General features: G+C 41.2%; 1 protein-coding gene across 4 annotated transcripts in view; it reads left to right on the top strand.

The window, feature by feature from the left end:
• otud7b (OTU deubiquitinase 7B) overlaps positions 1-22,727 on the top strand; it is a 46,058-nt gene extending 23,331 nt beyond the window's left edge. The window contains exons 2-12 of one of the 4 annotated variants that reach the window (XM_031279558.2): positions 9,390-9,599; positions 12,273-12,443; positions 12,647-12,877; positions 13,365-13,466; positions 13,873-14,000; positions 15,733-15,839; positions 16,233-16,360; positions 17,032-17,181; positions 18,330-18,447; positions 20,085-20,163; positions 21,190-22,727. In XM_031279558.2, the coding sequence (XP_031135418.1) occupies positions 9,515-9,599; positions 12,273-12,443; positions 12,647-12,877; positions 13,365-13,466; positions 13,873-14,000; positions 15,733-15,839; positions 16,233-16,360; positions 17,032-17,181; positions 18,330-18,447; positions 20,085-20,163; positions 21,190-22,686 (2,796 nt within the window). In that variant the 5' untranslated portion in view covers positions 9,390-9,514 and the 3' untranslated portion in view covers positions 22,687-22,727. The remainder of the gene's footprint in view (positions 1-9,389; positions 9,600-12,272; positions 12,444-12,646; positions 12,878-13,364; positions 13,467-13,872; positions 14,001-15,732; positions 15,840-16,232; positions 16,361-17,031; positions 17,182-18,329; positions 18,448-20,084; positions 20,164-21,189) is intronic. The other 3 variants (XM_031279560.2, XM_031279559.2, XM_031279561.2) reach the window with 3 other exon arrangements.
• Positions 22,728-26,313: the final 3,586 nt, after the last annotated feature.

The raw sequence follows: 26,313 nt of genomic DNA on the forward strand, positions 1-26,313 counted from the left end.
TTGATGAACTTGATGAACTTGTAGCCTTCCACACCTTTACTGTTGTTTGATGTCATAAACTGGTTTTCTGTTCTGTCTTAATGACTGCACGTTGTGAAACATCCATCATTGTTTAAGTCTGTCTTATGTCTTTTGTTGTATTGCACCAGTTTAAAAAAACAAAAAACATAACCAAGGCACTTAGCAACACCCTTCCTTAAAGGACAATTCTGGCGCAAAATGAACCTAGGGGTTAATAACAGATGTGTTCCCCCTCGGTCGCTCTCTGGGACATGTTTTCATGCTAATCGAATGTGTTTGTAGCTTGAAAGAAGCTAGCGCGGACCGCTGATTAGCTTACAACGCTAGTATTCGGGGCACAGGGAAAGTAAAAACAAATCACTATTTATACCACTAAAAAGGCTCAAAATATCACCAAACTTCAACGGTAGCATAATGAGGGTCCCTACATGTTAACCGAAGCATTGAGAACATTGTAAATGTACAGACAGTTTATTGAAAAGATAGTTTAGAAAGACAGTAGCTCCCAAGACGGCGGCCGCCTGTATACGAGAACGCGACTGTCTTTATATACTCTCACAGGGCTCCAGAATGGATAAAAATCTGTCAAGAGCGACAAAACATTTTCATTGGTCGCACCGGTGCGTCTTGCAGGGCTGTCTCTGTGTGTGTGGATGTGCAGCGTTGGGTTCAGAGAGGAGGCGGAAGCGCTGCCATGTGCCCGACGGACAGCTCCACGTGTGATTAGAAAACCGCAGAGGAGCAGAATCTTTGTTGACCGACGCAGAAATTGCGCAAACAGCCAGGCTACTGCTCGCCAGAGAATTGATACACCACGGCGTTTCACGGTGCTTCAGCCCCCTGTCCATTGCCCGGCTTGATCTGCTCCGTGCAACACGCTGGGGCTCTGTCAAAAATAGACTATGGCTTGTACGGAGCAGAGCGGAGAGTCGCTTCTAGGAAACTTCAAAAACACTGGTGGCAGAAATAAGATAACAAATTATAGACTACAGAATAAGATGTAACAAATGTAAGTAGTTATTATTCAGATATGAATAATATATTATTTAGTAAGCATCTATAGTGCCCTAACTATGGAATCTGTTTCATTATTGATATTTCCTTTTTTCTCATGATCATTCTCTCTGTTTTAAAGCCATATTTTCCTGTTGATGTTTACATTAAAATGATTGTGGTGGCCTGAAGAGATCAACACTATCTCTAAAAGTGGTTAGACAAGGGACACTGCAACATGTCCAGTTAGAAACACAAGAGAATGCATCCGAAGTTTTGAACACTTTATTTATCACTGTTACACAGTTGGCACACACTTTCAGTTGAAGTTAAGATGTGGTTCTGTAAGGGATCATTATTAATTAATTATCTAACCTGCAGCATGTGTACATGTCGGCTATAAGAAGCACAAATATGGTAATAACATGTGAGACATTATAATCTAATAACGCTTAAAATGTATTATTGCAGCTCCAACATGCTTGGTGAAAACGTGAAAAAAGTTAAACGCACCAGTGCAACCAATGTTAAAAGGTAGTCTGGAACCCTGTCTCAAATCTGATCCAATAAATTAATACATAAATAAAAATAAATGACATGTCCTTTCCACAGTGCATTCAAATTGATTACATTTTTTATGATGACGTGGTGTAACACCAGAGGCCTTGTGGGACACAATCGGGCCATTTGCAAAAAATGTTTAAGAGCCATGTGATGTTATATCAAACGCATCAGAGTGGGTTCACAGGAATGGCTGATGTTACAGGCACAGAGTGACAACAGTCAGCCTTTTGTTGGTCTGTGTTGGTACATTCTGTCCACAGCCCTTCACTTTTATGAAGGGCTGCCCTTTCACAGTGCCTTGTGTTGTCAGTGCCAGTATTTGTAGTCAATAGGCTAAATAACAGCGTTTCTCAGAATAATCAAACCAGAAATTAGCTTTATGGGATGCTATTAACTAAACAAACAAGACACATACACACTTAGCACCCTGAGGTCCCAGCAGAGGCTGGATTCTACTAAAGCCATTGGACCAATAATCATTTATACGGATAATAATTCGTACTGCAAAGATTTTCCAGCATTGCTATTGGAGGGTTATTTACAAACTATAAATGTTGGGACTTTCACATTTATTTGACATTTTCTTTTAAATCATTTTTTAAAAATTCCTGTATTGGAAGTGGTATTTTTTTTCTATATCCCAGTTAGAGACAGTGCTGGGTCAGCAGAAGTATAATACTATAATTCCTCTTTTATATAGGAGAAGCATGTGTGATTGAGTTCTACTGCGTCACACAAGCCTCTCGCATTGAACTCATTCATGTGAGACTGGTGTCACAAGTTAATGCCTCGTTATAGAGTCCCGAGTCTGCAACTGAGTTTCTTTCTTGTCAATGTTAAACCCAACTACATAGAATTTCATTACACAATTACTAAAAAAGATTAGTTACAGTTTTACTTCTGCAGCCATGCGTTCTGCTCGGTCTTACTCTCTGTACAGACTGATCTCACAAAGTGGCGTTTGTATGACACGCCAATTCGTATGCCGTTTTTGCGTGTTTATCAACACCGTTTGGCCTTCATTGACCTACATTACATGTGAATTATCGCTGTAGCGAGTAGTATGAAAGGACGGAGGTTGGTTGGGGAGGTGGTGGATGGGTAAAACGCAGGACTTTCACCCAGGAGAGCCGGGGTCGCGTCCCGCGTGTGGCGTTTATCAACCGTTTTTTTTTTTTTTTTTTTTTTAATAAAGCCTTCCCCTGTTCTTTTCCTAAACCCAACCGTTTATTGTTTCCCTAAGCGTGTGACGTTGGTCACCGTCGTGTTTTCGTAGTTTTTTAGTGTTACTAAAGCCTTTCCCAATGTTCTTTCCCTAAACCCAACCTTTTCTCTTTTTTTTTTTCTTTCTTTTTTACACACGTGTGACGTTCTCGCGATAGCACGGCACGTTCTCGCGATAACGTGTGTATGTTTACATCCACTGTATACAGCGTAGACATTGGATCCACACGCGGATAGCTCAAAATGCGTACAGATAACACGCCATTTGGCTTTAGGAAAGTGGCGTGTATGTTTACGCAAGGTCATGATGCCATGTTGCTCTGTACTCTTTCTTTCTATCTTGTTTCCTTTTAGTGGTAGGGTTAAATGTTTAAATTAGGGCTGAAACGATTCCTCGATTAACTCGAATAATTCCATTGCTAAAAATCCTCGATGCAAAATGATTTGCCTCAAAGCTTCGTTTAATTAATGTTTCCAACGTTGTATCGCTCACGGTGTTTCCGCACGGAGGATTATTACTGTCGCACACCGGGCTGACACTGCTTGCGACACATGCCATGAAGACTGATTACAAATTAAAGAAAGAGCGTAAGGGGCTAAGAGAAGAGACAGGCTGGAGAAAACGACAGAAAGTGTCCAAAGTTTGGAATCAGTTCAAACGTAATTAAAACAAAAACTCTGTACAGTGCGTCTACTGCAAAATCGAACTAGCTTACCACAGTACAGTACAATAGCACGACGTCAATGCTTCAGCCTCTCAACAGAAAACATTGAGTCGAACTTAATCATCCATTCCACGAAGCGGACCCGACAAAAGTAAATCAGAGTCATATGAACGATGAAATTACACCAAACACAACAACTACCAAAAACAAAGACAAGAAAATACGTGGTGACCACAATTTGATCTAAAGAGCCGACTTGTTGACTATCCCTTGGGAAAAACAGCTGATTGTTGCGCACCACTCTCTCTCTTCACGGAGAAACAGCTGATCAACGATCTAGCAGAAGTGTAACAGAGCTGTGTAGCATTGTAATCAAATATATAAATGAAAATAGGTTGAGTATAACTAATATTTACATATAGGCCTATATAGATCAGTCTCAGGTTGAAACGTGTAGTTCTGAAAGTTAAGTTGCACAACTTAAGGTAATGTTTATGTATGTTTAAAGTATGCCTTAGTTTGAGGTTGTTATTGCATTTCTGAAAATGTTTTCTTTAAAAAACAATGTAATATGGCACTTAAATGCACTTGATATGTTTAGTTTTTTGAGAGATATTATAAGCAATGTAGGCAATAAAAATGTTGCTTTTTCCGAAAAATTAAACCAAACTATTTTATATTATTGCTCTTCAATAAAACAAAAGTATTTCTTATCCGATTACTCGATTAATCGGTAGAATACTCAATTACTAAAATAATCGATAGCTGAAGCCCTATTTTAAATGTCAGTAACCTTAAATTCCCACCCCTAATATTAATAAACCCCAATCCCATATGTCTACCAACGGCAGGTGGTATCCAAACTGCGTTCATCCCAGGTGAGGATGAGTGTTGACTCTTTAAGAACACCCTCCAATGCGACAATACGTAGAAAAAAAAGACTCAGGCTCCTCATTTCTTTAAATAAGACTACTGCACTGGTGTTCATTGATAGGCTCTGGCAAAAGAAAAGCAGGTTAGTCCGATACAAAAGTTGATCCTGGCTCAGCTGTAGCTTAATCTATCTTAATCTAAATATGCACTTATTAGACCTGATACCTTTTTACGGTGTGCCAATTTAAATAGCATCATGCCAATTATACTGTTAACTGAGTATGAGGAGAAAATGATTGCTGCTTTGACAAAGTTCTACTTTAAATTGTATAATCCTGCCTCAGAGGAGTACACCCATCTTTTTTTTTTTTTTTTTTGAGTCTGATAAACTGGGCTTGCTGGACTGGTTCGTATTACATCTTCTTCTGGTACCTATAGCAACACGCTCTCTCCAACACAGCGTGTTTTGATGCAGTGCTATTATCGGTCAGAACACGGTCTAACCCACACCTCTGTGTTAGTCTGAATGGGGTCAAAGTCTGTTTTGATACCCTGTGGTTTTGAATGGTTAACTGACCACAGTCTTGCATCTCTAAGTTGTTGTGTTTGTGATCAGTAGACCTGAATATCGCGGAATTGACTAACTTCAAGAATGTTAGGAGACCCTGCAGGGGAGACTTCTGAATGCCTGACTTTGCAGAGAAGGCTCTAGAAATATTCTGCAGGCTGAGAAAGGCCTTTTGTACTGAAGTCTGTTCCTCCCCTGCATGCCTTTGTGGCTTTTACTGTAATAATGATGGAGAAACTGAGGGAGGAAGGGAGAGCGTGAAGCGAGAGAGGGATGGAGAGGTGTAAGAAGAGTAAACTCGTGACTCATCAGGCGCAGTGGAGAGAGTTCAGTGAGTCAGAGATGAGACAAGAACATTGGGTGGTGGATGAGCCATGGGACGGATGGGAATAGATGACTGTAGGTAGATTTAAAAAAAAAAAAAAAAAAAAAAAAAACAAGTCAGGCAAATTTGTATCAGGCAGTTTATGAACTTCAAGGCAGCATAATGACTGGATCGTTTTACAATTGTGCACAGCAATTTTGTTATTGTAATGCCCAGAGAACATTGCCATTGTTCCTGCCCCGACTACATGTTGGGTGCTTTTATTTAAAAAGGAAAGCACAATATATTCTTCTACAAAACTAATAATGGTGATTAATAATGACGGAACAACGTGAAAGATTTAATTAGCTTTTTGACCTGCATTTGAAGTTGATCATATACCAGAGGTTTATATCACTCTAAAATGATACTAACCCAGCAAAGTGCTGTGGAAGGACACATGTTACAGAACAAAGCTTGTAACTGTCTGGATGTGGTTCAAAGCACTGCTTAAAAAGTGCATGTACGCTCAGAATACCTTTCCTATTCAAATAAGGCTTTTAGCTTTAGCTTGGCCTTAAAAAGCATATCTTTTTAGCCAGAGCTACTTTGAGTCATGCCTTTTGTCTGGCCGTGAATCGATTTCCCTCTACACCCTTTGTGTCAACGGCCTATTGATGCTGACTCTTTTTTTCCCCCTCAGTCTTATTAGTTTTTCTTTATCGATTTCAGTTCCCAACTGATGCGGTTCTTCTGTATAGCCATTGAAATTTGAAGAGTAAAATTGTCTAATTGATTTTAAAGGGGCCTCTTCGATAGAGTACTGTTTCCTCATATCATACTGTTCCGACAAATTTGACTTTAAAATGTATTTGACATTGAGGTCCAATTACCTGAAATATATAATGTTTCTATACTTTTGTCTTAATCTAAAACCATAGTTAATTATGATGGTGTAAATAAAAATCTGAATTTTTGCCAGCACAAAAACAGGCAAATATTGGTATTTGATATTATTTTTGATATGATTAATCTCCAATTGATTTACAGTGAAAACAGACTTTATCTTGGCTGTTTGCTGAACACTTCACTTGCTTTCTCTTACACACGTGTTTCTGCTTAGACCCTTCATGATCTGTTTCTCTGGCAGAAAATAAAATCTTATCTGTTTACATATTCAAAAGGTCATATCTGAAGGCGGTAATCATGCACATTGGTCTCAAGTCCAGATTTAGAAATAGACATGACTTTAAATGACGGATCCGGACAGCTTTTCTGAGTTCATAACAGCTAATTGAAATAAGTGTTCACAAAAACAGGATGAAGACGGAAACCACACAGTCAAGTTGCCCACAAACATCACACGCCTGACAGCAGCTACCCTCCATCAGACATGAAAATCACTCACCTTTCGGCGAAATTCGCCGTTTTGAAACCAAAATAGGTGACCTACGTGAATCGTGTAGATTCGATGAGAAAATGTTTAAGTGGGCGGGGGGGGGGGTTTAAGTACTCGGGACCCGATTTCTAGTATATGACTATTTTAGAAAAATAAATAAATTACAAAGTCTACATGGGATTTGTTTTGATGCGCTGGATTTAACCAATCATCGAACTTCCACCTACCAGTGAAACGAGTTCTAGCCAATCAGATGCAAAGTAGGGCAGGTCTTTGCCGAAATGTGAGAGTGCGGTGCCGGTGTTGTCTCCGTAGTAACGCAGCTAGGAGCATGTAGATACAGGCAGCTTTAGTTGAGAAAGTAGTTAAAACAAATGGCGCTGGGCATGGATAGAGGGCAAGAGGAAAAGGGTGGAGACGGGAAGCTGTTTAGCACTTGGTGCCTCAAATTGAGGGAGCCGGGTCCTTGCTTCTGCAGCTCATGTTCGAGGAAGACAGTGTACGGCAGCAGTGGTAAGAAAGTGATTGCTAGTCACAAAGCTTCGGTCCGTGCACTCTGTCATACGAGTACGTTACCGGCAACGACGGCTACCGTTGCGACTGTGCCTTTACTGACCGACCGTGATACAAACAATACGTGTGTGCACGTTCATAGCGGAACATGATTTGTCATTAACGATGGCCACTGTGTAAAAGCTATTTGAAGCCCAAACTGCCCTGACGCTGTCTGTTTGGAATTAGCATGGCAAGTATTTACGTCCCAGAGTTTAGACGTCTAGCTATATGAAAAGATAAACAATGCAACGTTTTTAATAAATGTAAATAAAACAGCTAATATCAACATGGACAAAATCATGACTGTACTAATTCGCTTTTTTGATGATGACCTGGCCAAAGTAGTAAAGTTTAGTTTTCACAATGATTCATTGTAGGATTATGATATTATTGCAATATGCAAATGTGTACTCTTTAATTAACATATGGTTGGAAGAAAATTGACTTTTATTATTGTGTAATGTCAGAAGGACTGACTGTTTTGCCAGTCACATTAACTTTAATGAGTGCATACTGAAATATTACACTGTTGGTTGGCAAAAAATGCATCTCAAAATGCATCAGATTGATGCTTTAAAATATAGAATATTTAAAATTTTCTTCCGGGGGACCATGCCCCCGGAACCTCCTAGAGGGGTAATATCCTTCTCACCTTTTTCACCCCTGACCCGTTTTCATGCCTGCTCCATGTGTTGTCATTTGCCTTTTAATGGGTTTCAATGCAAATCTGAGCAAACAGTTTGTGAGACCTGTTCACTTTGTGTGCCACAGCTGTTGTCTTGGGTGACTGCAAAGATGTCAAGTTCAAAAGCAACCAGGCCACAACAGGCTTGAATTTGAAAAGGAATTGAGCAGGGTCATTATATCAGTGTGTGCCTCTCATTCACTGTTGCAAACATTCAAGCTCTGATGCGCCTTTCATCTCTTGCAAGCTCACTTCTGATGAGTTTATAACGGCAGGTTTTAATTAGGGATGCACCGATGCATCGGCTGAACATCGGTAACGGGCGATATTTGCCTCGTTAACTGCCATCGGCCATCGGGGCATAAAAATGACATTCGCCGATGATTATATGTGTCATGAACGCTGTGCTCAGGAGAAACTTTTTTTTCCCTCTTTTTATTTGGGCGGGGGGAGAGACCAAGACGGAAGAGGGCACCCGCGCACTCTCCTCAGTAACTTAGATTAAACAAAGAAGATGGCGGTCGTGTGGCAATATTTTACAGTTTCAGAGAAAGATCAGCGTTTTGCAGTTTGCAATATGTGTTCCATTGAAATTTCAAGAGGGGGGGCTGTTAGAAAGTCATTTAACACAACAAATCTCATTGGACATTTGAGAAGCAGGCACGAGGCGGTGTACGGCGATTACCTGCAAGCTGACCAAAAACGGAAAAATGAAGCCGCCAAGAAAGCGCAAACCCCCGGTAAGACTCAGACTTCAATTGACACGGCGTTTGAGAAAGCCAAACAGCTGCCTCCAGACAGCGCCAAAGCGAAACAAATAACAAACAAGGTGATGGAGTTCATCGCTTTAGATGACCAGCCTTTCTCTGTAGTGGAGGACGTGGGTTTTCGGAGTCTGATGAAGTTTATGGAGCCACGCTACACGCTGCCGAGCCGGCGTCACTTTATGAGAAATACACAAGGTGAAAGATAGCCCTATTTATGTTTGTATTTATGAATAACATAATTTATTTATTTTAATAACATAATTTATTTATTTCACTTGTTTTTGCATTTACACTTGATGCATTTTTTTTTATTTATCAGAAAAATATTTTTTATTGGGCCATGAAAATAATCTCATTGAGTAAGTTTTTGTTTATCAGGCTAAAACCACTCAAATAATTTTGTTGGGCAATGTACTGAAACAATCTTTTCATTGATTAGTTAGCAGTCAAAGGTTTTTGAATGTTATTTTTCAGAAAAGAACTAAATAATAGTCATAAATAAGGTTATAACTAATGTCAACCAGAAAGTGACATTAAAGGTTGTTTTTGTTTCATAAATTGGTCTGATTGAATTTGTGCTCATTCTAGGATAGTGTGATCAAGAGCCGAAAGACTTGTATGTTTCCGTGGCACAAAAGAAGGAATAAATAACAAAAAGAAAAAGCATCGGCCATCGGCCAAGTTGTTATGTTAAACATCGGTATCGGCCCAGAATTTCCCAATCGGTGCATCCCTAGTTTCAATCATGTTTTATCTGTCTTCTCTTTTCAGGTGTGGCAGGTAGAGTAGCACAAGGTAGAGGACCGCTTCCCCTCATCCCTGCCCTTGCCTTGAGTCTGCGTTTTATTTATTTTTCTGCCCGGATACAACCCGCAACCTGGTGAATTCATGATCACATGACCGTGGATATGGACGCAGTCCTGTCCGACTTTGTCCGTTCCACTGGAGCTGAACCAGGATTGGCCAGAGATCTGCTAGAGGGTGAGTATTTCGTTATACCACTGGTCTTAGACAGAAAACATTTTTATAATTGTCTCAATCACTGCTATCCTCGTGGAATAATACAGTGGGTCCAACGTTAATAAGTATAATAGTTGATGCAAGAGACACATTGTCCTGTGCACATGCTACACAATAAATACGTCGTACTGGTTTCTCTGCCTCCGCTGTGTGTTTCAGAACAACATTAAGGGTCTCTCCAGTCTCTCTCCGTATTTCCTCTACCCCCGCTCTGCTCTTTTTTTTTTTCTTTCGCTCCACGCCGCTCCGCACGGCACTCAACTCAACTCAATTGCTTTTATCTCCGCGACTGAGTGGCGCGTCGCGCGACACAACGAATCGATAATGAAATTCGTTGCCAACTTTTTTAATAATCGAATTTTATCGATTCGTTGTTGCAGCCCTAGATTAGTCATGAACATCTAAGGCCCTGTCTACACGTTTACAGATATTTTTTAAAAACAGATATTGTTCTCCTCCGTTTTAAAAGAATATTCTGTCCACGTGAACTTCGTTTACAAAATATCTCCGTCCACGCCAGAATGCAAAGACACGACTCCAAACACCCGCCAGGCCAGTAGGTGACGATAAAGGCTACATCAACAATACTTGAAATACCAAAGAAGAAGTCTCTATTTGTTATATCTTTCTGGTACATGGCCCAAGGTGCTATGGTGAAACTGAAATGTGACTCCAATGTGTGGACAAACGACGATGAGTTGCTGCTCAGTTTCAACTTACAATAGCTGTAGTCCGTCACTGTTGTTGTTTGTAGCACATGCGCTCTATTTCACATGTCCACTGGTGTTTTGAAAACTCTGCACCTTAAAAGGTGTTTTCAAAAATCTCTGTTTTAGTGACCTAAAACTTTGTTTGCCAAAGCGTAGACAGGGCCTAATCAGGCAAGTTCAATCACTTCAAACTGTTATGTCTTCACCAACTGTGTTCAATGAAGTTACACTTTGATTTTATCCTTTAGTTTAGCCTTTGCTGCTTCCATCCGTTATACAATTAAACTAAGACAAAAAAGGAGAGTTGTAAAGTTGACAGCTGGTGATGTTATGATCAGCAACCAAATTGACCGCTGTCTCAGTCAGTGCTTCTTAGGCTGTTTTGACCTGGTTTGAGTGATCGGATCACAAGTGGACAGCTCTAGGTGCTGTGTTTTCACCTGTCTGTAGAATGTGTCTCCAAATGCGTCCTCAATGACCACTAGTGATTGTGTCTCATTTTCCCGCTCTATATGCAAATAAACATGTACATAATTTCCGTTTGCATATAGGCTGGTTATGTGTGTGTTTATAATGTCTGTTGTTACTTTGACATAAATCAAGTGAAAAATGAGAAAGCGCTGCCCACAGTCTGTCTTTGTGCTGGCCGTAGACTGTAGCCTATATAAAAGGGTGCCGACTTAAGGAGATCTACTGACGGGCGGCAGGACCTGTGCAGGAGAGACAGAACAGAGGTTTTGTGTGTTCAGTTCTCAGTATGTTTGTAGCTTCTACGGAATCTCCGTGGTTTGAAGTTTAGTTTATGTTATATCTGGTTTATTTTACGTTTCATGTTCGCTTGGAGTCGAGTTACGTTACTGCTGATAAAGACCCAACATGTCCTGATTTTTTTGCTTTATAATAAAAGCATTCAAATACCAAAATAACTGGAGACTTTTATTGTGAAGAACTTATAGGAAATGAAACCATTTCACAGCCGCTGCTTTGAGCGCTCATTTCCCCGTGAACTCCAGACAGCGCTGTGTAGCTCTGGTAATGCGAGACTAATAATTAACAGAAAGAGACGACATAATAGCAGGAAGTTTTATAGTAATGTCCCACATATTGGTGAATTTGTGAAACTAAAAATAACGTTATTTTCAAGGCAATTGCGCGGCAGAGAGCTCGAGACAGCCGGGTTTATGTGAGCAGGCAGCATGCAGGAACAGAAACACCTACACGTCACTAACTGAATATGATAATACCATCCAAAACACAGAACTCACTCTCAGTGGTTTCTGTGTCATGAGAAATACTGAATGAGTACGTAGTTCCGTTTACAATTGAGTGGGTGATCTTTATTGTGGACACAGGACACATTTCTGTTGTCACTGCTATTAGAATGTGGACACATGCGACTCAAACCAGCTCCAAATGTGTTTTTTGCGATCCGATCTCAATGCGTCCTGAGAGAGTTTTCACCTGTACTTAGAGCTGTCCACTTGTGATCCGATCACTCAGATCGGATCTTACTACCAGATGAAAACGGGGTTTCTGTTAATTAGGCTATGATACACTAACAGAAGGAAGGTATATCTGGAGTCAACAGGGCTCCTGTTGCCTAGCAGCGAACCCAAGTTGCAGATAAGAATATTGGTTAAAAATGCAATGCAATACAGTGAACAGCAGCAATGCAGTGAACAGCAGCAAGCCAGCGAGCTGAGACGTGCTCTAAATTCTGATATTTACCCAAGTGAAGGAATGTGCCAGTGGCCTTTACATAAGATAAGACAGTTTACATAAGATAAGACCGTTCATGGTTGCATTGGTTGCATTGACTTATGGTAAATAAAACTCATTAAAGATGCGTCATTTGCTCGACATTGGAACAAGATTCAGGATGTCAGGCTGGACCTGGTGACTCTATCCCTCTCTCTGTCTGTAGGCAAGAACTGGGATTTCACTGCTGCCCTCAGTGACTTTGAGCAGCTAAGACAGGTGCATGCTGGGAACCTGACGTATTCAATCGCAGAGGACAGGTCGTATCTGCCACCCGAAAAGGAGATGGCCAGGGTAGGGCGGCCTATACTCCACCGCCAAGATGATGTGGTGCAAGGTGAGGCCACCAGCAAGTGAGATGTTTGGTAGCCACACTAGTTTAAAGTGCTGGGCTCAATAAGTGGTGTTAAATGAGGACATACCACCAATTTGAAGTGCCCGACAGCACGCCCAGGCAATTATCAGCAATGGCTAATGTAGTTTGTAAAAAATATACTTAGGTACCACCTTTTCTCCACATCCTCTGCCATTGTCTTTTAGCAGCTACAGAAAAGCGTCTGTCGAGGGGCATTTCCCACGCCAGTTCAACCATCGTGTCGCTGGCCCGCTCTCATGTCTCAAGCACTGGAGGTAGCAGTAGTGAGCCACTTCTGGACACGCCCCTGTGCACTTTCCAACTACCAGACCTCACCGTGTATCGGGATGACTTCCGTGGCTTCATCGAGAGGGACCTCATCGAGCAGTCGATGATGGTGGCCTTGGAGCATGCAGGTGAGAAGAACTGAACCCCAACCCACATATGAGATTCTAGGATTTGCACACAGGGCCTGCTGGTTAAAAAAGAGCAGCTATTTGTTTTATGACATCCCATGCCTTCTCTGTAGATGCAGAGCTACTACACTGAAAGGTTTACAGTGGATTCCTATTAATGATGGCTGAATTCGATTCAGCTGCTTCGGTTTCAGGGTCCTGATATGTTGTGCTTGCTGGCTCACTGTGGAACAGAGCCATTGTAATTTGTAACTCCTGGGCTTTTCTTATTTTGACAAGTGAAATGTCTGCTGTGATAAAGGCATTTTATATTGTGAAAGTGTTTGCACATTGCCAACATGGAAATCCAGTTTTGCTACAATATGATTATCTTCAAAACATCCTTATTTTTACCATTTGTGAAGTACCACAGCAGTTGTTTTGAATTAAAACTGTGCCATATTTGTATTAAAAACAGGCGAGTTAAGTTTTTCTTATTTGCCTTCAGGGCGACTGAACTGGTGGACGAAAGTGGTTTCAAACTGTCAGAATCTGCTGCCTCTTGCAACAAGCGGAGACGGAAATTGCCTGTTACATGCCGCTTCGCTTGGTGAGTATCACAGACCTTTCAAACAAGACCCCGATACCGTGCAGGTTCACACTCCATTAGCATTTATTGAGAGCGCTTCATTGTTGGTTTAAGCACTAATTGCATTTTACAATGTTGCAGTGCACATTCACTTAGCCTTTGTGGCCCACTTAGGAGCCCTAGCACAGGAAATTAATAATGTCCTAACTAATGTGCAGGCATTGTTCAAGCCCTTGTTGTTCTCCTGGGTAGTAGATATAAAAGTAATATTCATGTGCTTAACCTGTTCTTTTAAAAAAGATACTCATAGGTTAAAAAAAAAAACAGCAACAAACTCAGCTTTTCATTCACTGGTTTACAGTTAATTTTTTTATTTTGATCTTTGAATAAAATAATTTGTGTCTTTTAAACATATTTTCTAATGCAGGTATGTGGGGTTTTCATGACCGGGACCTGATGCTACGGAAATCCCTGTATGCGCTGATGGATCACGGGTTGGAGAGAGAGGCACTGAAGCGCAGGTGGAGGTGGCAGCAGACCCAGCAGAACAAAGAGGTCTGTTATACAGGCTGCACATTTCTCTATGCCATTTTTGTAACTCTGTGATGACTGTATGAGGGAAGTGGTAGTCTAAAGCATGGAGAAGCTTGTGAACTTCAGAATGTTGCTTGTTTGACTCATTTGATCAAATAGGGAAAGAATAAACAGGGACAATGGACAAGTCAAAGCCTTGGCATGCTTCCTATACCAGCATGTCTACCCACAGCTGCCCACACATCTGCAATGTCAGATGCACACAGCTCACTTATTAGTTTTCTGTGTTTCATGCAAATCCAGTTATATGTTTTCTATTGAGGTGTTATTTAAAGGTGGTGTTGTACGGGACATTATTATATTGAGAGGTGTTTCTAATTTGTTTGTCCTCTCCATTTACATACATAGGGGGAACACCCTAGAAACACCTTTCAATGTAATGCAGTCCCATACAACACCACCGCTAACTATAACCCCAATGCTAAAACATTTCATTTAATTAATACCTAACCCTAACCTAACCTCCATGACAGTGTAAAAAAACAAAAACAAAACTGAACATTAAAGGCAACATTATAAAAACAGACTGTATGGCAGAACAGTTTGGATTGCATTAGATTGTACATTTGTACCTAATAAAGTGTCCACTGAATGTGTGTACAGGTACTACAACTGCTGCAACAACAAAACATTTAAAAGTTTGCACTACAGGTTTGGCATGATTTAAATGTTAATTAAAAACATGATCAAAATCATTTCGATATAGTTAGCACTGATTTCCTTCTCTTGGTAAACTTCCTCATTAAAGGGGTAACGTCAGTTCACTGTTGCTTTTTTCTAATTTGTCATGGGGCATTTATTCGTCTTTAACAGTTGATTTTCACTTTTTGTCGCTTTGTGCAGTCTTGACAACATGCTGATGACCTTATCAAATACAAACAGTGGTTTTAAGATAGTTTTATCTGTAAGTGCAGGTACCTCCACCTACTATTGATATTCTACTAATACCCCAGAAAGGGAGTGTTTGAGTTGTGTATGCACTGCACTTTGCTTCCAACACTACAAATGCAAAAAGAGGCTCTTTAGAGCCTTTTTTTTAACAGAACACAATGACTCCTCCCCATGAAAGCAAGCATAGCAGCACACTGAGTATGTTTCCAAAGTGGTTGCAGGCAATGTGTAGACACCCACAGAGGAGATGCCACACGAATGACTGCCTTTCAGTTCAGCCATTCTTCAACAACTACACAGAGGTGTCCTTAAGCAGATCACTTAAACCAAAATTGCTCTAGTGGAGCTGCACAGTGGCCAGCAGTAGAGAACTGTGGCTGCACTGGGATGCTTTCTTGTCTTATTGTAATGTGTAGGTGAATAGGGACATTGAATCTGAGTATAAAAAACATTGTTGAGCCATTTCCTTCTTCATATTTGGAGGTTAAAACATTATATTGATGAGGGTTCCGTTATTACTGTGAGACTGACACAGGGTTTGTAAAGGCGCTAGTTAAATTTCTTTCCTTAATTGTCAGTATGTAACCTTGTGGGAAGACGCCATAACGTCAGTGCATGCTTTTGTGACATTTGACACTCCCTCTCTAAATGGCGCGTGTGTGTGTGTGTGTGTGTGTGTGTGTGTGTGTGTGTGTGTGTGTGTGTGTGTGTGTGTGTGTGTGTGTGTGTGTGTGTGTGTGTGTGTGTGTGTGTGTGTGTGTGTGTGTGTGTGTCCGTCCGTCCTTCCTTCCTTTCTCCTCAGTCCGGTCTGGTGTACACGGAGGAGGAGTGGCAGAAAGAGTGGAATGAACTGTTAAAGCTCGCCTCCAGTGAGCCGAGAATACACTACAGCACCAACGGCACCAACGGGTAAGGTCTGGTTGGACAATGCAGGGACTGTTAGCCCAACGCACACTTAGTCACACTCATGTTTTTATTCATGAACAAACAACTGCGCTCACAGTCGGAACTGAGTGACTGGCCCTCCTTTTAGTCAATCTGTTATTTATTGTAACAGGCATGAGTTCAAAGGGTTAGATATACTGACAAAGCTCCACAATACGAACTCTTAGTTAATGTGGCTTCACCTTGATATGTTTATGAATGTGGCTCACCAAAAAGTCAACAATTGACTTTTTTGTTTTGGTTTTATTACTCATAAGAAATCCATTACAATTCATCCAAACTTTCATTATCTCTGGTTTTGCAACATTATAAACAATTGTGTCTGTTAACCAAAGGCCGTGTTGTTCTTGTCTTCAGGGCGGAGTCCTCAGATGAACCAGTGTACGAGAGTTTAGAGGAGTTTCACGTCTTTGTCTTGGCCCACGTCCTCAGGAGACCCATAGTGGTGGTGGCTGACACCATGCTGAGGGACTCGGGAGGAGAGGGTAAATATGCCCGAAGCCTCACATTGCTAATGCATTATGTTCTGAATTTCATAATATTTTTCGCAATTTCATCATATAACTCATCCTTTTTGTTTCTCATATAAATTAGATTTGTCACATACATAATTTACACTACACTTGGCAGAAAATCACTAGAGAATTTGGAAGAAAACATTTTTGACTAAGTTGTCAGAGACTAATGACTTGCCTGAGTTGTCCTAATTAAGTAAACACCACCCATCTGGTATCTCAAGCAAGGTAAAACAAACAATAGAAACTACCGCCAAATACTGTGTGATCCATTTCTGTCGCATAAAACAAAAGTGCATACACATATAACGTTTTCTTAAAATAAAAAAGGCAACTGGAGCTGAAGCAACTGTCATCTTTTCACCATTGTTAATTGTAATAGCTGTTAATTTGCATTGCACTGTTAAGATACTTTAATGAGGTGACAACAGTCTTGTTATGAAATTAATGAAACACTCGTAATTGGCTGAACCTTGAAAGTAGATATAAATTAACCTCGAACAAGTGAAATACTGGTTTAATTTATGGATAGAGGTGAATGCCCATTTTTGGCTCAAATCCTCCTAGTGTGCTGTATTGCTGGGAAACAGTGCTGAGATCGCCTTTTTTAGATGTTTAATGTCCTTGTTACTCTTCCCTAGCCTTTGCTCCCATCCCATTCGGAGGCATCTACCTACCACTGGAAGTGCCAGCTGCCAAGTGCCATCGCTCTCCCCTGGTCCTGGCATACGACCAGGCACACTTTTCTGCCCTGGTCTCCATGGAGCAGAGGGACAGCTCCAAAGAGCAAGGTAATGCTCTGCATCATTCATCTTAATATCATCTGAGTAATATATTTATTTAGCAGCATCCTAGTAAGCAGGTGACATTTTAAAATCATCAATTATGGGTGTTACACTTTTACATAAATTCCTGAATTGAATGTGTGCAAAGTTTAGAACTAGTTTTCTGACAATACATTACACTAGGACCCACTTTGCAGCGTAGTGCCTTTGCTTGATGGGTCAGTCTTTTTTTAATGTTGACCTCAGTGGTTTATTTAAAGTGCTCATATTCTGATTTTTGGCGTTTTCCCTTTCCGTTATTGTGTTATATATCTTTTTTGTGCATGTTATAGGTTTACAAAGTGAAAAAGCCCAAAGTCCACCCCAAAGGGACTTACCATCTCCAACAGAAAACACTGTTCACAAACTGCTCCAAACAGTTCTATTGTAGTCCAGCCTTTACTTCCGTGACGAACATGCGTCACTTAGTAACACACGTTATAATGCTCGCCTAGCTGCTAGCGTGGCACGCCCTCATACTGCTTCTGACTGGCTAGTAGTCCTTACCTAGCTAATGCGCATGTGCGACTCCCAACAAAGATGGAACAGAAGTGAGATGCCTCACTCTGTAGCTAAAACAGAGAGCTCTTATGAACAATTATGAGAGCAATTGTGAACCTGAAAATAAGCATAACATGAGCACTTTAAGAATGGTAACTAATGGCCATTGGGCTTTTGAGTATATCCAGAAATCTCTCTAGCTCAAAACCAAACAAACAAATGGCCACCTTCCTGTGTTAAAGTTGACTAATATTTTGCAGATTTGTAGTTAAAAAAATACTTTATTGTGATCTAATATACTGCAAATGACTATGTCGATTGAAATGCTGTTTTTCACCTTTTAGAAAAGTAGAATTTTGTGCTCACACTGAAGTCTGTGCAAGTTTATCTTTGAAATGCAAGACATTGCCCAGACATTGAATTGTTTACCAGTCTAAAAATATCTGATTGGACCATCCAAAGACAATATTGGTCAGACGCTGCAGACTAAATGTTAAAATAGAAAGTGAAACAATTGATTGCACTCAGAAGGATTTCTGTCTGCAGACAATCCAGAGTGCTGGATTCAAATGTTTGATCTTTTTTCTAAGAATACTTTTCCCCATCTCTATCAGCAGTTGTGATCCCTCTCACTGACTCCGAGCACAAAATGCTGCCTCTGCACTTTGCTGTGGACCCTGGGAAAGATTGGGAGTGGGGCAAGGATGACGCAGACAATGTGATGCTAGCAAGGTATGTTCTCCTAAAAACAATTCTTAGTTATGTTTGTCATGTCAAATATGTTCATATTAAGGTGCCTTTCACAAATGGATTTGTCAGATGTGCTGTCAAGGGTCACAAATGATACAGATAAAAACGAGAGTGGCGCATGTTCACTTGCATGTGTACTCCCTTATCGACACCTGTCCCTTTAGCACTGAGTGTCAGTGTCTAGGGATTGACCCCTGACTCCCGATAAGTCACACTCAGTGCCAGTGATAATAAGATTAGCTCTAAATACCTTCTATCAATGGAACCAGGGAAGGAGCGCCAAAATAGCAGCTCGGTAAAAATAACTTTCCACCTTATTTACGTCAGCTGATGACACTGTGGTTGGCTTTTAGTGCATTTGCTATTTACTGTACCATTCAGAGCCAAATTACCAGTTGTTGTTGTTGTTAGATTAGATCAGATTCAACTTTATTGTCATTGTGCAGAGTACAAGTACAAAGACAATGAAATGCTGTTTGCGTCCAACCAGAAGTGCAAAAAGAGCAGAAAAGTGCAACGTGATATTCAAGTATAGACAGGACAAGAAATATAGTGCAGTGTAGACAGTAGTGTACAGTTGGTTTACAGAAGGTGGTTTAGAGTAATATAAATTAAATATAAATATGTGCAGTGTATTAGCAGTTACCTTATAAGAGCGGAATAAATATGGCAATGTAATATGAACAATGTATGAAAAACATGTACAAATATGTACAAATAGGTACAATGCAGCAGCAGTAACATTATAATAGTAGTAAATTATTCTAAGAAAAACATGGATATTCAGTATGAACCATATAGACAGATATGTAGATACAGTATGTACAGCTATGTGCAGTGGGTTAACAGTACCAGTGTAGTGCAGAAACAGTAACATTATAAGAGTAGTGAGAATAAGTGTATGTGCAGGATGAATAGTATGAAGAGCAGTAGAATATGGCTATGTAGGCTAAGTGTAGTTACAGTATATACATTTGTAAATAAATAAATAGGACACTGTGGGTGGGATAGGGGGTTTGGGGGCTTAGTTTGTTGGTTGTCTCCGGGATGCAGAGCTAGAGTTCAGTAGGGTGACAGCCACAGGAAAGAAGCTTCCTCTGAACCTGCTGGTCCATGTGCGGTGAAATCTGGAGAGACACGGAGCGTCACGATGCATTCGCGCCGCCATCTTGTTCTTTTCTTTAAGCAGCTGCACTCAAATCATTCAGTTTTATTATCATTCTACATGAAGGAAGAGTACCAACATTTTATAGTATATCAAGTTAGCAAACTTTAACATTATCCCAGCAAACAGCTTAATTTATTTATTATGGAAAAAACCTCTGTGTATACTGTATACATACACACTAGGTTATTTCTTGTTCTAAAGCTGCATTGATTTCTGGAATTACGTATCTTTTTGCTGGCTACCTCTGCGTGTTCTTTTGGATCTATTTTCTGTTGTTGCACATTAGCCTCTGGTATCATCCTGCGTCTGACTGTTGTCCAATACTGGTTAACATCAATTTCCTAAACAACAGTAATTGCATTTCCATAAATACAACACTGGAGCAAGTGTTGGTCTTCTCACTAAGTTTTGACTTGTTTCTCTCTCTCTATCTCTCTCTCCTTTCTCCCAGTGTGGCTTTATCTTTGGAGGCCAAGCTCCAGATGTTACACAGCTACATGACAGTCACCTGGCTGCCCCTGCCCTGTGAGGTAAATATGAAAGTCCACACATACATCCTGAGTCATGTTTGCTCTTCTACAGCAGGGACGTTTAGAAAGCCAGCTAAGACAACAGGATTCATCATAACTTTTATTGGACAACCTGGTTTTGTGACAGACACCTTAAATTGGTGATACAAAAGCTAAGTGAATCATGTTTAACTAACCATGAAGGCTGGTAGAGGATTCCCCAGACTCATTCAGTATTTTACTAGCCAAATTGAGTTTTGAAATAAAAAAAGAAACCCCAATTCTAAATCTAATTATCAGACAGATGCCAAAGCAGTTGGTAGTCATGGTAGTCATTTCCCACACTCATTATAAACAAGGGAAATATTTTTTCCCTTTTCCATCAGACCAGCTGTCCCCTGACTGCTGTACAAAGTGTATGTGAAAACAAGCTACACTGGGCCATTCAGGTCATAAAGTCACGCCATGCAAACACTGACAAAGCTCCTCTTGTGTGCCACATGCTAACATAAGGAAGCTTGGAAGGACAAGTTAATAGCAGTTTAATGGTTAAGCTGCAGGGACTGATGGCAATACAGGAAACCATGTATTACATTATAATGCAAGGGGATTTTTCTGATAAAAACAATGCTACCAGAGGATAGCTGTGTGATGCTCATTATTGCTGAAAGGTAGGACATTCTGTAACTGCTTCTTGTTTGAGATCAGCGTCATCATGTAGGTCATGCCTTTTCTAAATAAAGCATTGTTTATTTTAGAGCTTCCTTACCATGCTGGTAGATATGAAAAGGCATTTGGAAACTGAGTCATTTGTGTATTGCATTGGTCTGCAACAAAACAGCTCTATGAATCACTCTTTTCACGTCCTTTTTTCCCCCATACCTGAAGGGTATGTGTCTGTACTGCTAGAGTTTAGCCTGAATGTGACTTTCTTTTTTCCCCATTTCTTATGAATATTTCCATTGTCATATTGTCAGCGGATTAGGGCCTGATGTGCATTTTTCTACACTATTTTTTCACTAGCTTGTGTTTCTGCTTTCCTTGCAGCAAGCCCCTCTGGCCCAGCCCGAGTCTCCCACAGCATCAGCAGGAGAGGATGCCCGAACACCTCCTGACTCAGGAGAGTCAGATAAGGAGTCAGTCAGCAGCAGCTCCAATGGCAACGGAGAAACAACCACAGGATCAACGGTCAATGGAGGAGGGTCCTTGGCCAAGAACAGCTCCTCTTCCTCATCTAGTTCCTCAAGCAGTGGCTCGGCGGGGGCGGGGACAGGAACAGGAACAGCAGGGAAGGACAAAACCAAGAAGGAGAAGGACAAGGATAAAGACAAGAAGAGGGCAGACTCTGTGGCCAATAAGCTTGGCAGTTTTGGCAAAAGCCTGGGCAGCAAGCTGAAGAAGAACGTGGGCGGACTGATGACAGGAAAGAATGCTGGAGCTGGAGGTGCCAAGCAGGAGGGTGTGGAGAAGAAGAAGGGCTCGTTTAGGGGGAGGAAGGGCAGCAAGGATAGCTCACCTTCAGCCCACGCCTCAGAGGATTCTGGGAAAGGCTCCCCCTCCTCAGGTAGTGAGCGTCTCAATGGAACAGGGAGCAGCATGAGCAGCAGTGGTGGGAGCAGTACTGAGAGCGATAACTACAAGTACAGTGCTGATGTCAAGGTGAGCCTGGGCATCCTGCGAGCCGCCATGCAAGGTGAGAGGAAATTAATCTTTGCCAGCCTTCTGACTACCAGCAACCGGCAGCCCTTCCAGGAGGAGATGATCCAGCGGTACCTTGCTGATGCAGAGGAGCGCTTTCGGGCCGAGCAAGAACAACAGCGGCGTGATGCAGAGAGGAAGGGCGTCACCAATGGCATCCAGCCACCTAAGAAAGAGACAGTTGGCGGTACAGAGCTAACCTACCGGCCGTATGAGGCCAAAGAGGAGCTGTCGGAGAACTTGTCACCTTCCTTTAACCAACTCAAGCCCTCTCCTTTGAGCCCCTCTATGTATTCTGGTGTTGTGCCCATCCCCCGGCCCTCCTTCATAGACCAGACTCCTGCTTCAGCACCCCTTACCCAGCACCTTCATATGCACGGCTACATGGATACTCGGCGCCAGCTAGCTGGTGGCTCCCTGGCAACCTCCTACCCCGGCCTGCCCTCTTACGCCACCCTTCCCCGGCACTGCCCTACAACGCAGGGTCCCTCCCATCCCCAGTACAATAACTCACAAGGCCCCGCATCCCTGAGTCCCTCGCGCCTTGCGCCCTCGTATCCCCCTGAGTTTGACCCACCAGACTACCCTGGGTCTGAACCCGCTGGTGGGAGTTACACCAACGGCTTCCGGGACATGCGCTCCAACTTAGACTCTCGGAGTGGGCAACCCCCGGTCAGACACTACTCACTGGGCAGTGCCGGTGGTTTGGCCAGCCTGCAGTCCACCCGCTGTCGGACACCTACCTGCACCTACTACGGACACCCCGAAACAGGCAACTACTGCTCCTACTGCTACCGGGAAGAGCTGAAGAAGAGAGAGCCAGAACCAGCCATCCACAGGTTCTGAATGGACCTTTGCTATGGCTTGAATTTGATGAGTGGCCTTTTTCAGTAAAAAAATATAACGGCTGGGGCGGATCAGCCTCTGAATGGACAAGAGAAAGGCACAACCAGCTCCCTCCCTTTTTTAGCTGTGTCACTTCCTGTTGGAATAGACGACCTCAGAAAGTGGCAGAGAGTCGACACTGTGGCTGCCCGATCCGTACTGGAAACCGGATTTGTTCTAAGCATGTGCGAAGATGGTTGAGGTTAGGCATCGACTTTGAATGGTTAGGGTCAGGATTTGATTGTGTTTATTTTGCACAATAAAATCAAGACAACAGTAACACAAGAAAATAAAGTAATATAAAATAAAGATTGTGCAGGTCAGATTAAGAAACCCACTAGGGGCTTATAGAAGCAATCTCACCCAACGAAGAGAAGGAAAAAAAAAGCATATATATATATATATATATATATATATATATATGTATATGAGCAATTACAAGAGTCCTAAACAAGCAACTTGAACACATGTAAGCACTGAATTAAAAAAAACAAACAAGCATACGGTTGGCTACATAAACAACAAAGGCATAAAATAAATTACAAGAATATAGATAAAATGAATATCCCATTGGTCAGGGGATAGGACCTGAAAATCTGGTTTCTAGTACGGATCGGGTAGTGACAGACATGACTACAGAATAAGCAGGGTGGTTTCTGGCTGCTGGGGTCACATGTTAGACCATAGAATACACTAACTGCACTTCTGTTACATTTTGCTGTGGCTCCTATGCAGGCGTACGCGCGTGTGTGCGTGCGTGCGTGTGTGCGTGTGTGTGTGCGTGTGTGTGTGCGTGTGTGTGTGCGTGCGTGCGTGCGTGCGTGCGTGTGTGTGTTTTTGCAGGCTCTCCTCCTTTTATCAGTTTAACGCCTTGCTACTGTCTCCTCCTAGTGGAGAGAATGTATATGGCAGGCGCCATACATAACACTCATCAACACGTATATACAGTACTGGCACGCATATACACTAAGTTAGTAGTTCACACTACTACATACACAGACATGCAAGCACAAACAGTAAAGGCACGAGTGTCTCCACTACATTTGTGGTCTGTGATATATTTGGATTGGTTAATTAAGGGATGTTTGAGTATTTTGAAGTCACATCCGGTTAGGGTGATTTCAGTGTTACTGTTACTCGATGCTTGTGTCATATGTACCTCGAAACAGCAGAATGAATCCTTGTCGGTCACCATTTGCTTAATGCAAATTGAAACTACCATGCAATGCAAATGATTAAGCGTTCTGTAGGCTGCTGTGGTGCTAATGCTCCAGAATGCAAACACATATGGTAAATGCCCATGCATTAAAGACAACTGCTCTGCGCTGTTATGCTTTTGGCAAAACACAATGTATACATCTATAAATTGGATTATAAAGATGTCAACATTTTAAAGATTAAATGCAGTTGGCCACATTGTTAACCAGGCATTGCTGAACAAAGGCAACATAGCAACATAGCACTACAGTAAGATACTGTTCCCAGAGTCTGATCCAGAGTATTTAATATGTTTGTTGCAATGTTTCTCTTTCATGGTTGGGCTTCCTCTTTCTGTAACAATGGTTGGTGTTGAGGCATTTGATTATTGGCATCGGCATGCAATACTTCACACTACAAAGTCAAAATGTCAACATCCAGCACAACAGCTTTTGGAGATGCCCGTCAAATGCGTGACATGCTGTAAAGTTAAATTATTTAAATGTGACTAAACACATTTTTGGATTTCAGAGAAGTAAAGCAAATTATCAATTTGTTATTAAGCAAATGACAAACTTGCTCTAAATCAGTGAGGACGTCTGCAGTTGTGACAATTGTCTCCAATTTCTGTTTGCATGATGCAAATGTTGATACCCAATAACATTCACATTGTATAGAAGAAATTCTGGTCACAAGTTATGATTCTGAAACTCTGTTTTGAAATGACAAACCCTCTGTGCTCTGGTGGTTGAGAAGTGTAAAAAAAAAAAAAAAAAAAATTGTTTCATACAATCTCATTATCACAAAAAAAGTCATACATTCATGTCATCCTCACTAATAGACAAAATTAATGCTAATTGGTTTGGTTGCACACTGCAAATTCTGAAGTTCTACTGAAGGCCGTTTCTTTTTTCTGGCATTCGTCCCGCCAAGTCCAGTTGCGTATTCTCTTGTTGCACAAATTCAAGCACTTTCCTGATGTCCATAGATACAAAACGTTTTTACTGTTTTTGAAGTGGCCTGACTGTTGTCCTTTGTTCATCTCTGCAGACACTGCCACCTCTGTTCATGGGGAATCAGGGGCACAGGCTAGAAGGGTTTCTCTAAAGGATTCAGTTACTGTAGAGCTAAAGCATTTTGGTGCCAGCGTCACCATCTAACTCAGTTTCCTAGTTGCCTTTTTCAGCATTTGTCCTCGTGGCATCACAATCCTGTTTGAACGTTGTGTAAGACGAACATCAAGTATCCACTGCTTGCATTGCCTGCAGTCTCTACTACTACTGCCCCCAAATTTAACAAATTATAATTATTTTTTAAATCGTGTTGAAGCTATTGAGATAATGATTCTTTTCAGTTGGGCATATTGACTAGTTGATACGGGCTGATGTTATTTGAGTCTTCCTTATAATAATCAATCAAATTTAAAGCTGTTTTAGTTGTACTAACGTCAAAAAGGCTACTTAAATATTTGTGATTATTTCTCCTATAATAAGCCATGGTGAGGAATTTCTTTTGAGCTAGTGTGACTCTGTGTTGCCCTACTTTTGTTGATTGAATCTGTTCTTTGGCATTAAGTCTAGAAAAGCACAATTTAGTATGCAATTCACTGCCTTGCCCAGTTGAGGGCACTCTTGTTTTATTTTTGTTTTTAACTCCGTGTTTGGAGCTTACCCTCGCGACCTACACTCAAACTACAAACAAAAATAACCAAAATATTGGGGAATTATTTTCAGTAGTGCTAATTCAACACTATGTAACACTATAACAATATTTTCGATGTTGCTAAAGCTGGTCAAGGAAGAAGGGAGTTTATTTGCTGTGCATTTAAAGTAACACTAGAGTTTTAATGACAATAAAACACTTAAATCATGCTATTTCCCAAAAAGAACCGTGCATTTGCTGTGTTTATGTGTGTGTCCATGCACTGGCATTTTAATTTAGACAATACCCATCAAGTGTTCCCTTACTGTGGGAAGATGATGCCTGTTTTTAAAAAAAAATGTGTACGTGTGCATACTCTTTCCCTCCCTCCAAAGTAATAATTAGCTTACAAAACCATTTTATTTTTTTGCAATGAAACGGATGCCTCAGAAACATGTAAGACATCAGACGTTACAGGTTACAAACACTGTTTTGTATTTAAGAAAACAAAAACAATGAGAGGTTGTATAAATATGTTCCAAGTTATTTTTGTAAGCCCGAAGTTTTACAGTGTTTTTAAAAGGGTAAGAATGTATATTGTTGGATACTGAAACAGGTATGGATGACACGCTTGTTAGAGCTGGATTTAGTGTTTACCAGAAAGTGACATTTTGGCTGTCGAAGGCGACTCCCAGACGAGCCTCTTGATCCTCGAGGCTCTCTCATTGCAAACGTATTTCCTAAATGCTG

Source organism: Sander lucioperca, chromosome 10, assembly GCF_008315115.2.
Source record: "Sander lucioperca isolate FBNREF2018 chromosome 10, SLUC_FBN_1.2, whole genome shotgun sequence".
Classification (NCBI taxonomy): Eukaryota; Metazoa; Chordata; class Actinopteri; order Perciformes; family Percidae; genus Sander; species Sander lucioperca.